The sequence below is a fragment of the Equus przewalskii genome, chromosome 6, assembly GCF_037783145.1.
Source record: "Equus przewalskii isolate Varuska chromosome 6, EquPr2, whole genome shotgun sequence".
In the NCBI taxonomy this organism is placed as follows: domain Eukaryota; kingdom Metazoa; phylum Chordata; class Mammalia; order Perissodactyla; family Equidae; genus Equus; species Equus przewalskii.
In genome coordinates this window covers 70,251,253-70,268,235 of record NC_091836.1, presented here as the reverse complement: position 1 = coordinate 70,268,235, position 16,983 = coordinate 70,251,253, and the positions used below count along the sequence as shown (strand labels likewise).

Here is a 16,983-nt window from a genome sequence, read left to right as displayed (position 1 = left end):
AAAAATTGTTAGAGCTAATAAACGAATGTAGCAAAGCTGCAGGATACAAAATCAACACAAAAGTCTATTGCATTTTATATGCTAGCACTGAATAACCTGAAAAGGAAGGTAAGAAAAAAATTCCATTTACAATAGCCTCAAAAAGAATAAAATACTTAGGAACAAACCTAACCAAGGAGGTGAAAGACTTGCAAGCTGAAAACTAAAATACTGCTGAAAGAAATTAAAGAAATAAATACAAAGTGCTATTGTCTGAATGCATGTGTACCCCTAAATTCATACACTGAAATCCTAACTCCACAAAGTTAATGGTATTAGTAGGTGGGGCTTTGGGAGTGCTTAAATCTCTTTTTTTTGAGGAAGATTAGCCCTGAGCTAACATCTGCTGCCAATCCTCCTCTTTGTTGCTGAGGAAGATTGGCCCTGAGCTAACATCCGTGCCCATCTTCCTCTATTTTATATGTGGGACGCCTGCCACAGCATGGCTTGCCAAGTGGTGCCATGTCCACACCTGGGATCCAAACCAGAGAACCCCGGGCTGCCAAAGCAGAAAGTGCTCACTTAACCGCTGCACCACCAGGCTGGCCCCAGGAGTGCTTAAATCTTGAGGGTGGAGCCCTCATGAATAGGATTAATGCCTTTATGAAAGAGGCTCCAGAGAGATCCCTAGCCCCTTCTGCGTTATGAGCATACACAAGAAGTCTGTGACTTGAAAGAGGGCCCTCACCTGACTATGCTGGCACCCTGATCTTCTTGTACTTCCGGCCTCCAGAACTGTGAGCAATAAATTTCTGCTGTTTATAAACTATCGAATCTGTGGTATTTTCTTATAGCAGCCTGAATGGACTAAGACAGAAAAATTGGTACTGACAAGTGGGATTGCTGATAAACACATACCTCAAAGTGTGGAAGCAGCTTTGGAACTGGGTAATAGGCAGAGGTTGGAAGAGTTTGGAGGTGCACGCTAGAAAAAGCCTACACTGCCGTGAATGGACTGTTAAGGGCAAGTCTCATGAGGGCTCAGAAGGAGAAGAGGAAAGCTGTGGAGAAAGCCTCAATCTTCTTAGAGAATAGTTAACTGACTAGAATATTGGTAGAAATATGGACAGGAAAGGCCATGCTGATGAGGTCTTAGATGGAAATAAGGAACATGTTATCGGAAAGTGGAGAAAAGGTGATCCTTATTAAGAAGTGGCGAAGAGTTTGGCAGAATTGTGTTCATGTCCTAGTTTTCTTGTGGAAGGTAGGACTTGTGAGTGATGTTAAAAAACAAAATTCACAAAAATCAGTTGCATTTCTGATTATCAGTTACATTAATAACGAAATAGCAGAAAGAGAAGTCAAGAATACAATCCATCTACAATTGCAACAAAAGGAATAAAATATCTAGGAATAAATTTAACCAAGGAGGTGAAAGACCTATACACTGAAAACTGTAAGACATTATTGAAAGAAATAGAAGAAGACATAAAGAAATGGAAAGATATTCCATGCTCATGGATTGGAAGAATAAACATAGTTAAAATGTCCATATTACCTAAAGCAATGTACAGATTCAATGCAATACCAATCAGAATCCCAATGACATTCTTCACGGAAATAGAACAAAGAATCCTAAAATTTATATGGAACAACAAAAGACCTCAAAGAGCCAAAGCAATCCTAACAACAACAACAACAAAAAAACACAAAACAAAACTGGAGGCATCACAATCCCCGACTTAAAAATACACTATAAAGCTATAGTAATCAAAACAGCATGGTACTGCCACAAAAAAAGACACATAGATCAATGGAACCGAATTGAAAGCCCAGAAATAAAACCACAGATCTATGGACAACTAATCTTTGACAAAGGAGCCAAGAACATACAATGGAGAAAGGAAAGTCTCTTCAATAAATAGTGCTGGGAAAACTGGACAGCCATGTGCAAAAGAATGAAAGTAGACCATTATCTTAGACCAAACACAAAAATGAACTCAAAATGGATTAAAGACTTGAATGTAAGATGTGAAACCATAAAACTCCTAGAAGAAAATATAGGCAGTCCACCCTTTGACGTCAGTCTTAACAAAACCTTTTTGAATACCATGTCTACTCAGGCAAGGGAAACAAAAGAAAAAATAAACACATGGTACTACATCAGACTAAAAAGTTTCTGCAAGTCAAAAAAAACCATGAACAAAATGAAAAGACAACCCACCAACTGGGAGAAAATATTTGCAAATTAAATGTCCGACAAGAGGTTAATTTCCAAAATATATAAAGAACTCATACAACTCAACAACAAAAAAGCAAACAACCCAATCAAAAAATGGGCAGAGGAGGGGCTGGCCCCGTGGCTGAGTGGTTAAGTTCGCGCGCTCCGCTGCAGGCGGCCCAGTGTTTCGTTGGTTCGACTCCTGGGCGCGGACATGGCACTGCTCATGAAACCATGCTGAGGCAGCGTCCCATATGCCACAACTAGAAGGAGCCACAACGAAGAATATACAACTATGTACTGGGGGGCTTTGGGGAGAAAAAGGAAAAAATAAAATCTTTAAAAAAAAAAAAAATGGGCAGAGGATATGAACCGACATTTTTCCAAAGAAGATATACAGATGGCCAACAGGCACATGGAAAGATGTTCTACATCACTAATTATTAGGGAAATGAAAATCAAAACTACAATATCACCTTACACACTTCAGAGGTTATAATTAATAAGACAAGAAATAATAAATGTTGGAGAGGATGTGGAGAAAAGGAAACCCTCATACACTGCTGGTGGGAATGCAAACTGGTGCAGCCACTATGGAAAACAGTATGGAGATTTCTCAATAAATTAAAAATAGAAATACCATATGACCCAGCTACCCCGCTACTGGGTATTTATGCAAAGAACATGAAATCAACAATTCAAAGAGATTTATGCATCACTATGTTCATCACAGCATTATTCACAATAGCCAAGTGGAAGCAACCCAAGTGCCCATCAATGGATGAATGGATAAAGAAGACCTGGTATATGTATATGTATATGTGTATACACACACACACACACACACACACACACAAAATGGAATACTACTCAGCCATAAAAGGACGAAATTGTGCCACTTGTGACAACATGGATGGAACTTGAGGGCATTATGCTAAGAGAAATAACTCAGGAAATTTCAGATTGACTGTTTAAAGGTCATATTCCTGGGAGGGGCTGAAACTGTAACTAAGTTTTGGTTTGCTGTCATGGGGGCCATTTTGGGGCCTGTTATTTCCTTTCTTAACAGTGATGAAACTATTTGGCTGAAGACATTTTTAAGCAAAATGCTGGAAGAGCAGCTTGGCTGCTCTTAAATGCTTACAGAAAGTCTGAGAAGAGAAAAATGATTTAAAGGTGGAATTCTTAAAAGGGATGCAGAAATGTAAAATTTGGAAAATTCTCAGCCTACCTATACTGAAAGAAATAAGAAAGCTTGTTCAGGAGTGAACACAAGGGGAATGACCAAACTTGATAAGAAGACTGGTGTGGATCAACCATTTCAACAGAAGCTTGGAGCAATTCATCAAGACACTGGGGAGACTGATTGGCCATCTAAACAGAAACCAGGACCTACTGTCCAAGGCAATAGAAGAATGATCCGAAGGCATTTCAGAGAACTTCATGGCTGGCCATCCCATTACAGTCCCAGACTGCAAGGGCCTGAGGGGCAGAACTATTTCAAAGGAGGGGCCTCTGCTTCGTAGCACCCCCTCACATCACAGGCTCTGCTCCCCAAATTCTGGCACCCAGCACCTCAACTGCCCCAGGTATAGTGCCGGCTGTAGTGGCGACCCGTCCAGAGGGCACGGGCAGTAAACCTTGGCAGTGTCCACAGTGCCAGGCGTGGCTACCTCCACTTAAGATTCCAAAGGATGGTCCCTCCTGGAGCCCCTGGTGTGTAACCAGACTGAGGGCCGCTTAGGGGGCCAAGCCACCACAGAGAGCTCCCACTAGGGCAGTGCCTGGTGGAGCCGTGAGAGTGAGGCTACTCTCAAAACCCCAAGCCAAGTAGAGCCACTGATGTGAGATTGCACCTCCAGAGAGCCACAGGCAAGGGACTCCAACCCATGAGATTAGGGGTGGAGCCACCCATTAGTCCAGAAGAAACCCTGGCCCAGTGTGCCTTAAGGTTTTGGACTTGCATAGGACTTGTTACCCCTTCTTTCTTCCCTATAGCTCCCTTTTGGAATGGGAATGTTTACCCTATGACTGTCCCACCATGCTATTTTGGAAACACATAATTTGATTTCAGAGGTTCACACCTGGAGAGCAACTGACTTAGGATGAATTGTACCTTGAGTCTCACCCATATCTGATTTAGATGAGACTTTGGACTTAGACTTTTGAGTTGACGCTGGAACAGGTTAAGACTTTTGGGGCTGTTAGATGGAATGAATATATTTTGCATGTGAGAAGGACATGAATTTTGGGTGGCCAGGGGCAGAATTCTATGGTCTGAATGTTTGTGTCCTCCCAAAATTCATATATTGACATCCTTGCAAAGGTGATGGTATTAGTAGGTGAGGCTTTGAGAGGTACTTAAATCATGAGGGTGGAGCCCTCATGAATGAGATGTGCCTTTATAAAAGGGGCTCCAGAAAGATCTCTCACCCCTTCTACAATTTGAGAACACAGCAAGAAGGTGCTGGAAATGAATCAGAAAGAGGGCCCTCACCAGACGGTGACCACGCTGGTGCCTTGATCTTTGACTTCCCAGCCTCCAGAACTGTGAGCAATAAATTTCTGTTTTTTATAAGTTACTCAGTCTGTAGTATTTTCTTATACCAGCTTGAATGGACTAAGACAGAAAGACATCCTGTGTTCATGGACTGGAAGACTTAAGATGACAATACTACTCAAAGCAATCAGAACAAAGCTGCAGGACTCACACAGACTCCAAAACTTACTACAAAGCTACAGTAATCAAAACAGTGCAATACTGGTATAAGGACAGACATACAGACCAATGGAATAGAACAGACAATCTAGAAGTAAACCCTAACATATACAGTCAATTGATTTTCAACAAGGATGCCAAAACCATCTAATGGGGAAGGGACAGTCTTATCAACAAATGTTGCTGGGAAAATAACATCCACATGCAAAAGAATGAAGCTATACCCTTACCTTACACCAGATACAAAATAAATTCAAAATGGATCAAAGACCTAAACCTAAGAGCTAAAACTATAAAACTCTTAGAATAAAACACAGGAGAAAATCTTCATGACATTGAATTTGGCATTGATTTCTTGTATATTACACCAAAAGCACACGCAAATAACAATAAAGATAATTGGACTTGATTAAAATTTAAAACTTTTGTGCATCAAAGGACACACAGGAGTGAAATGTCAACCTACAGAATGGGAGAAAATACTTATAAATCCATACATATTCTAAAGGATTAATATCTAGAATATATAAAGTACTCCTATAACTCAACAACAACAACAAAATAACCCAATTTAAAAATGGGCAAAGGACTTGGCCAGTAGGCAAGATGTTCAACATCATTAGTTATTAGGAAAATGCAAATCAAAACTACAATGAGAGGCCAGCCCCATGGCATAGTGGTTAAGTTTGGCATCCTCTGTTTTGGCAGCCCAGGTTCGCAGGTTTGGATCCCGGGCCTGGACATACATCACTTGTCAGCCATGTTGTAGCGGTGACCCACACATAAAGTGGAGGAAGATTGGTACAGATGTTAGCTTAGGGCTAATCTTCCTCAGCAAACAAAAAAACACACAATGAGACAGATATCACTACATATCCATTAGGATGGCTATTATCAAAAAATCAAAACATAAAAAGTGTTGATGAGAATGTGGAGAAACTGAAACCCTGACATTGCTGGTGGGAATGTTAAATGGTACAGCTTCTGTGGAAAGCAGTTTGGCATTTCCTCAGAAAGTTAAAGTTAAACATAGAATTATCATATGATCCAGCAATTCTACTCCTAGGTATATATTAATAAAAAGAATTGAAAACAGGGACTCAAACAGATACTTGTACACCAATGTTCATAGCATTATTTAAAACAGCCAACAGGTGAAAACAACCCAAGTGTCCATCAACAGATGAATGAGTAAACAAAATGTGGTATATACATACAATGGAATGTTATTCAGCCATTTTTATGAATCCATTATGGATTTTATGGAATCCATTATGAATCCATCCATATGAAGCCATTTTAGGAATCAAATTCTAATACATACTACAATATGAAAGAACACTGAAAACATTATGCTAAATGAAAGAAGCAAGAGACAAAAGGAAAAATATTGTATGATTCCACTTATACATGGTACCTAGAATAGGCAAATTTATAGAGATAGAAAGCAGAATAGAGGTTACCAGGGGAAGGAGAGAACTGAAAAGTTGTTTAGAATAGTTTGCACTTCTTAGAATTTTATATAAATGAAAACATAAAATATGTACTTTAGGGGCTGGCCCCGTGGCTGAGCAGTTAAGTTCGTGGGCTCTGCTTCAGCAGCCCCAGGGTTTCGCCAGTTAGGATCCTGGGCATGGACATGGCACTGCTCATCAGGCCATGCTGAGGTGGCGTCCCGCATAGCACAACAAGAGGCACTCATAACTAGAATATACAAGTATGTACTGGGGGCCGGGGTGGGGGGATGCTTTGGGGAGAAGAAGGAAAAAAAAAAGATTAGCAACAGGTGTTCTCTCAGGTGTCAATCTTTTAAAAAAAATGTACTTTATTCTTTTTGGTCCAAATTTTTTCACTAAGGATAATTACTCTGAGATTCATCTGTGGTGTTGTATCAACAGTTCATTCTGCTTTATTTCATATTATTGCAAAGTATGCATGTATCATAATTCGTTTATATATTCACCTCTTGATGGATATTTGGGGTTTCCAGTTCTTGGCTAACACAAGTAAAGCTGCTATGAATGTTTGTGTGCAAGTTTTTGTATATACACATGCTTTCATTTCTTGTGGGTAAATACCTACCTGTGGAATGGCTAGGTTATAAGATAAGTGTATGTTTAACTTTTTTTGTTTTCTGGTGAGGAAGGTTTGTCCTGAGCTAACATCCGTTGCCAGTCTTCCATTTTTTTGACTTGAGGAAGATTAGCCCTGAGCTAATATCTGTGCCAATCTTCCTCTATCTTCTACATGGGATGCCTCCACAGCATGGGTGACCACTGCAGTAGGTTGGCACCTGGGATCCAAACCTGCGAACCTGGGCTGCCCAAGCGGAGCGCACAGAGCTTCAACCACTCGGCCACGGGACCAGCCCCTATGTTTAGCTTTTTAAGAAACTACCAAACTTTTTCCAAAATCTCATACTAGCTATGTATGAGAGTTCCAGTTGCTCCTCATCTTCACCTATGCTTGGTATGGTCAGTCTTTAAAACTTTAGCCTTTCTAAAGGTACAGTGGTATCTCATTGTGGTTTTAATTTGCATTTCCCTAATGGTTAATGATGTCAAGCATTTTTCATGTCTTTTTTGCCATTTGTCTGTCTTCTTTCGCCAAGTGTCTGGTCAAATGTTTTGTCTGATTTGAGGGGGATTGTTTGTTTTCCTATCAAGTTATAAGAATTCTTTATATACTCTGAATATTGGTCCTTTATCAAGCATGTGATTTGCAAATATCTTCTCAGTCTGTGGCTTTTCATTCAGTTCCCTGCGGGGTCTTTTACTGAGGACCTCAGTTCCTCCTTGACTGCTGGCTGGGAGCTGCCCTCAGCTCCTTACTATGTGGGCCTCTCCATAGACAGCTCACAACATGGAAGATTGCTGCAGAGGCAAGTGAGAAGAGTCAGAGAAACTGTGTGAACAAGACAAAAGCTACAGTCTTTCATAATCTTCTAAGGGACATCTTGTCATGTTTGCTGTATTCTATTCCTTAGAAGCAAGTCACCAGGTCTAGCCTATACTCAAGGGGAATGAATCATACAGAGGCATGAATACCAGGAGGCAAGGACCTGGAGCTATCTCAGAAGCTGCATTCAGAAGATATGCAGATGCCAATCATAAATACTATCTTCAAAATTCTGTTTTCAGTACTTTAGTTTGGGCTGTGGCATGCGGAACACTGCCTCAGCATGGCCCAACAAGTGGTGCCATGTCTGCGCCCAGGATCCGAACTGGCGAAACCCCGGGCCGCTGCAGCAGAGGCACGCGAACCTAACCACTCAGCCACGGGGCCAGCCCAAATTCTTCCTGTTTTTTATCTTTCTGGAAGTACTACTAGATGTTGTTATGTATACTATTATCCTCCTAATCTTTACTTTTCTAATTAGTTACTTTTTTTTTTTTGAGGAAGATTAGCCCTGAACTAACATCTGCTGCCAATCCTCCTCTTTTTGCTGAGGAAGGCTGGCCCTGAGCTACTATCTGTGCCCAACTTCCTCTATTTTATATGTGGGATGCCTACCACAGCAAGGCTTGACAAGTGGTGCCATATCTGCACCCAGGATCCAAACCGGCGAACCCTGGGCCTCCGAAGCATAACAGGCACACTTAACCACCTCGCCACCGGGCCGCCCCCCTCTATTTATTTGCCTTCTATTGAACGAGTTCCTCAATTTAGTGTTCTCACTATTTCAATCAATGGAATCCAGTCTACCATTTATCTCATCTGTGTTATTTCAACTATTATATTTTTCCAGTTATAGTTATATTTGGTTATTTTATGACCCTTGTTCCATATTGCTAATATCTTATACCTTTAATATTTATCACACCATCTTTAAATTACTGGTGTCTTTTCAAGTATTTCTGCTTCAGATGGTATTCACTTTTTCTTTTGAGGCAGTTTTCAGGCATCCAACTACTCTTGCTTGTGAATCTAAATTCTCCTGCAGGGATGGATGGGCTACAAGTCTGGGAAGGTATACTGGGCAAGGGTCAAAAACCAGAATGTTAAGTGTTGAAGGAGGGGAAGGGACAAAGCTTGGGTCAAAGAGTTCCAGGAACCACAAGACCACAAGTAATTGCTCCCATTCAGTATCGTACCACTAAACCACACTTTATTTCAGGGTCTTACCTTTAACCCAGTTAGGAAGCAGCAGCTCTTGTAGGAGGCAGTCTCCCCAGATTGTAGTCCTAACTGTACTGTGCTAACTCAGATGTTTTGAAAGGGAAAGGGTAGAGAGTGAGTGAAAGGCCCAAGGTAGGCAGGTCATCCCCCCTATTTTCATCAACTCCTCACTCATCAGAGACTTTACACTGCCCTGATATTACCCCTGTGGACACTGTATCAGTAGTCTGGCCCGTAGCCTCCATTTCTATAGTAAGGGGGACAGCTATGATTTGTCTCAAGGCAGGGATCAGCCCTTTTTTGTGTGAAGGACCAGACAGTAAATATTTTTGGGCCATAAAGTCTGTCCCAACTACTCAATTCTGCGTTTGCAGTGAGAAAGTATGGCTGAGTTCCAATTACTTAAAGTAATTAGATTTAAATTTAAAATTTAAATTGGATTTTAATTTAAAAGTACTTAATTTGAGTTCCAAAACTTAATTTAAAAAACAGATACCAGGCTGGATTTGGTGGGAGGGCAGTAGTTTTGCCACTCCCATCCCAAGGCAAAGGTGGGGTAAGGAGCAAGGAGGCAAAAGCAGAAAAACTACTTTTCTTAATACATCCTATTATTGCCTCCACCAGTGGCCCTGTCTTTCAAAGTTACAGCCACTTTGCCTCACTCTCAACAGTTGAACGAGTCTTTTGACTACCCTAGGGGTTTCTCATTTTTGTTTTGTTATTTTTCTGGATTCCATGTTCCCTTTATAGTTCTAGGAAAGAAATAGGAAGCACATGCTAATTTACCACCTTGGCAGGAATGGGAAACCAAGTCAATAATTGTTTTCTTTTGTGTTTTATTTATATATTTTTTGGCAGCAAAATTGTGTTTATTTAAAAAAAAAATCTGGACTATGAACACACTTCACTGCTTCACAGTTGAAGAACCCAAGCCAAATAAAAAGACCAATATTAAAAGCAGCATAACTGGTTACTGTCTTAAAGATACATAAAAAGAATCAAATGCTACAGTATAGGAAGACAATCACCCCCATGTCAGAAATCACAACTTCTTCCAAATAAAGAAAATGACCCATCTGCCATATTGAATTGATATTTATTTCAGGGCATGCCATGTCAAAATAAAACAAAAGAGTCAACCCTTGCCTTTAATAATAATATTGTATTATAAAAGCACTTTACAACTCCACCCCATCTTTGAGTATAAGTTACTGGTATGTGGGCTAATGATTATCTGAAAACATTTCTCTATTCAGACCCATAATCCAAGTGCTCTCTGAATATTACAAGGTGACAATAAGTAGGAAGTGGAGGAGGAAGAGGAAAGAGGGGAATAAGGTTTCCTAGTTAAGGGTTTTGTTACAATGAGGGGATGAGGAAGTATGAAGATATTTTTGTTGTCTTTTCAACTTTATACTGTGTTAAGTAATGCTTACAACATAAATTCAGCAGGCTTTTCCTGAGCTGTAACTCAGAAATTTCCTTCCTGCAAACAATGTATTTACAAATGTGTTTATTAACTTACACAGCAATCTCACAATAACTAGTAAAGATTAAAATGGTGCACTTCTAGTATATTTGTTTGCAGTGTTTTAGGGGAAATACATATTGCCAAGGTGATGAAGCTCAAAATAGATGGAACAAAACATCTAAAAATTGAAAGTAGTTAAAATAAAAAGGCAAAGAAATAAATATCACCAAAGAAAAAAGATTAATCGTAGCTTAAATATAAAACTAAATCACTAGTTAATTAACCAAACTATACAGATCTAATAAAAAGCAAAACCAGCCTGAAAGACCCAACATTAAAAAAATGCTAAAAAAAATAAGGCTTAAATCTGTATAATATTGAGTTTTATTTCCATTCTCTCCTTTCCCTCTTCTATGTCTGCTTTTTCAGATCTGCCTCTAGGGGCTTAGAAGAAAACTGTTTCCGTTTTCAATTTGACCTCAAATGTCCTGAGCAAAGAAAGTATTTGCTATTCTGTTGAGGATTCTTTTGCTGGTAAGCTTTAGATATTATTGTTTCTACTGGTTATAGCAATTTTGATCAAGGAGCCAAATTTAAATTCTTCCACTGGTTCTTCTTAAAGGAATTTGATTTCTATAGTGCCTTGCCTGCATAGCATTTTTCAAAAAAAGAAAGAAAAGCCCAAGAGAAATCTATTGCTTAAAAAAGTTTTTTTTTTTTTTAAACAAACAGAATAACCATCTTGACAATTTTAAAATCTTGGGAGAAATACTTCATTAGAAGAATTAAATAGTAAAAACCTGTTCTGAAGCACTTTTACTTTTCTCTCCCAGAGTCTAATAAAGCATATGTGAAAGGGTCGTTTGTTTTGGTCAGAAATTCATTTTATGTTTATCTACTTGTAAGTACTCAGCATGTTCATTAGGACTCATTGTGAAGATGCACCAGAACCCTTTTCTTAGTCAAGCACTGCCTACCACAATAGTTGAGTTTTGACCTCAAATAAGGTCTAAGTAATTAGTATTAGTGCTCAAGAATAATTTTGGACATCTTGGCCCAAGGCCTAGAGCAAGTGGTATCCCTAAAATTGAAAGATAATTCCAACGGACTTGGTCTAACTGTTCCTTTGCCACCTCTTGTTTGTTTAGAAGGAGGGAGGGTAAGGAATAGAGAATGGGGTAACAGAGAGGTGTAGAACAGCAGGAAGAGGTCAAGTAGGTAGGCCAGTGCTGCTGTGAACAACTAACTGCTCCTTAACCAAGCCACATACTGCTGAGATTTCCATCATTTTGAAGTACATTATCATAACATTACAAAGGAAAAAAAATGTTAAGAAAATGTATCTAATTTTTAAAGTTATCACTGGAATATGCTGGAATTGTTTGGCTTTTGATAAAATATAAATAATGAAGACACTGACTTTTTTGTGCTTGTGAAGCTAATAGATCATCTCCACGAGACAGGCAGCAATGATGAATTGCAATATGTTATTACTGAAGGGAAAAGGTTCAAGCCAATATTCACACTGCAGTCAATGAAAGAGTAAGGGGGCCAAAGCAGTGAGTTTCTGGAGAAAAGCTGAAGATGCCATGGGGATTAGCAGGAACAGCCTCCTTCGCTGACTGGTTGCTCCTGAGGCTTTTCCAGTTTTATGTCAATCACTGAAACAAAAGTTAAGGAGCTATAAATGCGAAAGTACGATTCCAATTCTGCTGAACACTGACATCTCTGGCAAGCTCCTTCCATTCCTATTTGGCTTCCGAACCTACACAGCCACTATTTTCTATACAGCTATCTCACTATATGAGGTGCTCGAATGGAATAAACTTGCTTGTATTTACTATATGCAACTAGAGTCAGTGTAAGGTTAAGCCTTATTCATGGGAATCTACCCCAAGGAAATTATTCTATAGGAGCAAGAAACTATATAAAGGTGATATTCCTTATGGAATTAACTATAATAAAAATCTTAAAATGGCCTACAAGAGAGGTCCAACAACAGGAGGGGAATTCACTAAATGATGGGACTTCAACTCTGTAGAACATATTATGCTATTAAAAGTAATAAAAGCTTAGAAAACAAAATATTTATAAGTGGGAAGAACTGAATACAATGTGCTATGAATTCTATGGCTTAATAAAAATGTCTGCAGATGGAAAAATACTAGAAGGTAAATGTAAAAGGAACAATGAAAATATCAAAATTCAAAATCCCTTGAATTAATTAATATTAGATGTGTTTTATTATGTCCTGTTTCTGAAAGCAGAGATCATGATAAAGCTCTAGACTGAACTGTTTATTTCCTGCCTATGCCAAGTAGAAAGCTCAAATTTTAGAAAAAGCAGGGCAAGAAAGTATGAATATACTGTGGGGGACAACCCAAAGCCAACAGGACTCAAAATTAAGAAGCAGAAAGCTGGGATTCTAGGAGTTCCTGCTCATTAAAAACCAAGCATGCAAATAAACACAAGCCCTCTCAATGATTAATTGTAGTGAGCAGCAGGCTGCAATGGGTGCACTTGGATACCCAGATCTCATTTGCTATTGAAAACCTTGGAGCTTCTATGCTTCTAAGTCATCAATTCCTGGCTGTAAAAGGCAATGGTATAATATTTCTTAGCCAACCAAGGAGGGCTCTAAAGACTAGTGTTAACAGTAAAATTTTCAGATGAAACGAAAAGGATACTGTCTTCTCTGCTTCTGTCCTGTGTGCTTTCCATTCCAGGCAAAGCTGCAGCAACACGTCGGAAGAGCTGTGGAAAAGAGAGAATTGTGATAATTGGGAGGGAAAATGTACCAAATGATGTCAAGTAAGGGTGGATGACCACTGGATGGTGAGTTAAAGGATACGGCTTCTGGGTTATTCCTCACTTAAACCTTAGAATAATGAAAGCATATTAAAATGTCTATTTATTCTATAAATGAATATTATATGAAAAGCAGAACACCAAATACAAAAAGGTATAAAGACATGATCCTTGCTTTCCAACTGATGAGATTAGACATGAACAAACAGCTAAGAAATAAACAGCAAAAATGTCATTTGAGTAATAAAAACAAAGTACTATTGGAACTCAGAGTAAGGACAGATTGTTCATTTAGTAAAACTGTATCGTGGCTTTCCTATCTTTTATAAAAGGTTAGGTTCTAAAGTCAGTGTGTATATATAGTGAAAGTCAGTCTTATCTAAATTACCCTTGATAATTCCTTAGGAAAGCACTATGTTAGGGACTAACACACCACCTCTCAAGTCCAACACAGCTGGCTTTTCCTCCATCATTGGAAAGAGTGCCAGTGGAAGTGGTTGGCTGGTGTTTGAGATATGATGTTACGAAAAATAGCTTCAAAAGGAGAATCACACTCAAGCCTGGGGAGATGTTCACTTTGAGAGGCATGTGGGAACACAACTAACTGAAGGCAAAACAGATTCATATCTCTTTTTGTGCCCAAACCAAGGCATATGCTCACTGGGTACAATGGCATGTGAAAGTGCCTGATTATTTAAATAATTTCTCTTTTTCTTAGGCACGCGGTGTAAAATTCCTACATGTTAAATGCATATGTGATGTAACTCCCTTCTACTCACTAACTGCTTACTTGAGGCATTGTCTCAGTTTCCCCAGGGACAAAGAAATGAACAAGACGAAGTTTTTTAATTAAAGGAGCTCAGACTGGTAAAAGAGAGAGACTCAAATGATTCTGTTATAATGTGATGAGTGCTATAAACCAAGGAAGTACAAAATGATACGAGAATATAGATGTACAAAGGCCCTCTTCAGGTGGTAACTCTTTAGGCAGTAACATTTGAATAGAGACTAAAGGCAGTTTTAAAATTTTACTTAGCTAAAAAAGATACTGCGCAAAACACTCAGAGTTTAAGTGCTCCATAAATGTTGCTGCATTAAAATGAGAAGGAAAAGAAAGAACAAAAGGCTAGAGATGAAAGACTTGTAACTATATGTAATCTGTTTAGAGAAAGAAGTATAAAAAAGGAGAAAATTTTTATCTGTAGCCAATAGCCTGATGGGGCAGGATTAGGGAAGACTTAAAAAAAAGTATAATTGTCTTGGTTCTATAAAGTTTAGTAGTATTTTAGAGACATACCAAAGTTTAGGCTTTAGCCTCAATATTCAAACAAATGCAGCTATTAGACTTAAAATTGCAGAATGCTTACCTTAACATCATTTCTGGTACTCCAGAAATTGTGCATGATCAAAGACCATGTGGTTATGTAAATTACCATCAATTGAATCAATATAACATTAATTGTATAAGGTGGGTCCATTTGGATTAATATGATTACTCAGTTTCAAATATACATCAGCATTCTAGATAATAAATGCTGCAATGATAATTGACTGAAAGCTGTTAATTTCATGAACAAAAATAACTTAAAATTTACAAAAGCTAAATGAATAAAGAAATAGATTGACAGAGTGTATTAGATAACTTTAGGAAGAGTATTATACCCTTTTAAAGCTAGGAGGTGTTTACAAAAATTTAATTAATGCAAAGTTAGAAAAGAATTCTAATCTTTTTGAAGTTTTTGTATATTAGCATCAGATAAATTAAAAGCAGAATGCCAACTTTGCTCAAAATTTTATGCATCAGGAAAAAGTCAACACCCATTAAAAATCACCTTTCATCCAGGACCTTGAGGGTATTATGTTAAGTGAAATAAGCCAGACAGAGAAAGACAATCTCTGTATGACTCCACTCATATGTGAAAATTAAACACATGGACAAAGAGAAGGGATTAGCGGTTACCAGGGGAAAGGGGGGTTGAGGGGTGGGCACAAAGGGTAAAGTGGTGCACCTACAATATGACTGACAAATAATAATGTACAACTGAAATTTTACAAGGTTGTAAACTATCATAATCTCAATAAAAAGTAAAAAAAAAAAAAAAGGAAAAAAATCACCTTTCATCCAGACATAAAGAATATAGACTATGAAGGAAAACATATTTTATAGAAAATAAGAAAGTTTGACAAGAAGTGTTCTCCCACCAACATCAACTGAAAACAGCCATCTACTTAGTAATGCAAATAGGCAATACGTATAGTGACTACAGGAATAAGTTAGCAGCTGACAATGTGGCACTAGATCAAACTCTGTATCCCAGATATTCATTCTATAATCATGATAATTCAGTCTTGGCCTCAATGATTTTAACATTGGCCATCTAGCCATAATGTTTGGTCAGCACATTTCCGATTTCAGTAAAGATGAGGGCAATGAAAAAGAACTGGGAAAAATTTCAGAGGAAAGAACTGCTTGAACAAATATTCAGAGATAGAAAAGCACAAGGTATATTCTAGAATGGTGAGGTAGTCCCGACTGGCCAGAACACAGATTAGAGAAAAGGATTAGGATGAAGCTATACATATTGAAGGTCAGACTAAGAAAGACCTGGAAAGAATATGGACTTCATCCTGTGGGCAAAAGAAGGCACTAAAAAAAGCAGGGAGCACTCGGATTTGTATCAATGACTCCAGCGTCTTACTATGTTTACAGAGACGTACAAATCACATATTGAAAGTGAAAGATACTAGGGTGGGATGGCAAAAAGCTAAAAACTAAAAGGTAAAGTGTGTTTACATTCTGGGTAGGCCACATAGGTGACAGGTCATCTTTCTGTTCCTCAGTTTTCTCATCTGTAAAATGGGCTTAAAATAATAGACCTGACTGACTAGACTATTGTGAAAATTAAGAGACATCACTATGTAAACACCTGAGGACTGATCTGTTATATTACAAGTCTTTAATAAATAGTAGCTCTATTTCTACCAGAGACTAGTCACAATAACTCATGGTCCTGTGGGCTACGGGAACAGAAAGTTTTTTCAAATGTTATGAAATTCTGCAGCGAATTCTAGGACTACAGCAAAATACCAATAGGTGCAAAGTTTAAGAAACTACGTAAAACTGGTGAGAAAGGTGTGGGGGCTGGGAGAGACCTTCTGAAAATATTAGAGCAGAAGTAAAATGTTCTTACTTAGGAATCTCTAGAAATCTTCCCCAAGATCTCATAACTTTCTTTTGACATGATGTGTTTACTAAACTGCTTACCCGTTCAAGATGCATAATCTTTTCAGCTCCTAAGGATATCAAAGTTCACCATAAGCTAGCTTAGAAATTGAAAATTTGTTTCGTGGGGGAGGCAATGGGAAGTTTGTTTACTTTCTGTGAAAATGGAAAAAAATGCAGTTTACAAGTTTTGAGGGTTTTCAAAAATTAAAATAGGTTCTAATTACTAAAAAGTACATAACTAATGAGATCTTTCAGGGAAGGTATTGTTAATATTCACCACTATCTACCTATTCTCATAATATAACACAGTATTTAATGCATTTATAGAGAAAGTACAGAATTTGAGCCACGAAACTCTAGTACTAACTACCTCATTATTACAGGTTTGTGACCTCAAGGATATTAATTTTTCTAATGCTAAGATTCTTTCTAATAAAAAG

General features: G+C 38.3%; 1 protein-coding gene across 4 annotated transcripts in view; it reads right to left on the bottom strand.

The window, feature by feature from the left end:
• Positions 1–10,115: 10,115 nt before the first annotated feature.
• Positions 10,116–16,983, bottom strand: part of RAB6A (RAB6A, member RAS oncogene family) — an 82,909-nt gene continuing 76,041 nt past the window's right edge. For all 4 annotated transcript variants that reach the window (XM_070625926.1, XM_070625927.1, XM_070625929.1 and 1 more), the window contains exons 7-8: positions 13,197–13,263; positions 10,116–12,170 (exon numbers count right to left, since the gene is read on the bottom strand). In XM_070625926.1, the coding sequence (XP_070482027.1) occupies positions 12,106–12,170; positions 13,197–13,263 (132 nt within the window). In that variant the 3' untranslated portion in view covers positions 10,116–12,105. The remainder of the gene's footprint in view (positions 12,171–13,196; positions 13,264–16,983) is intronic.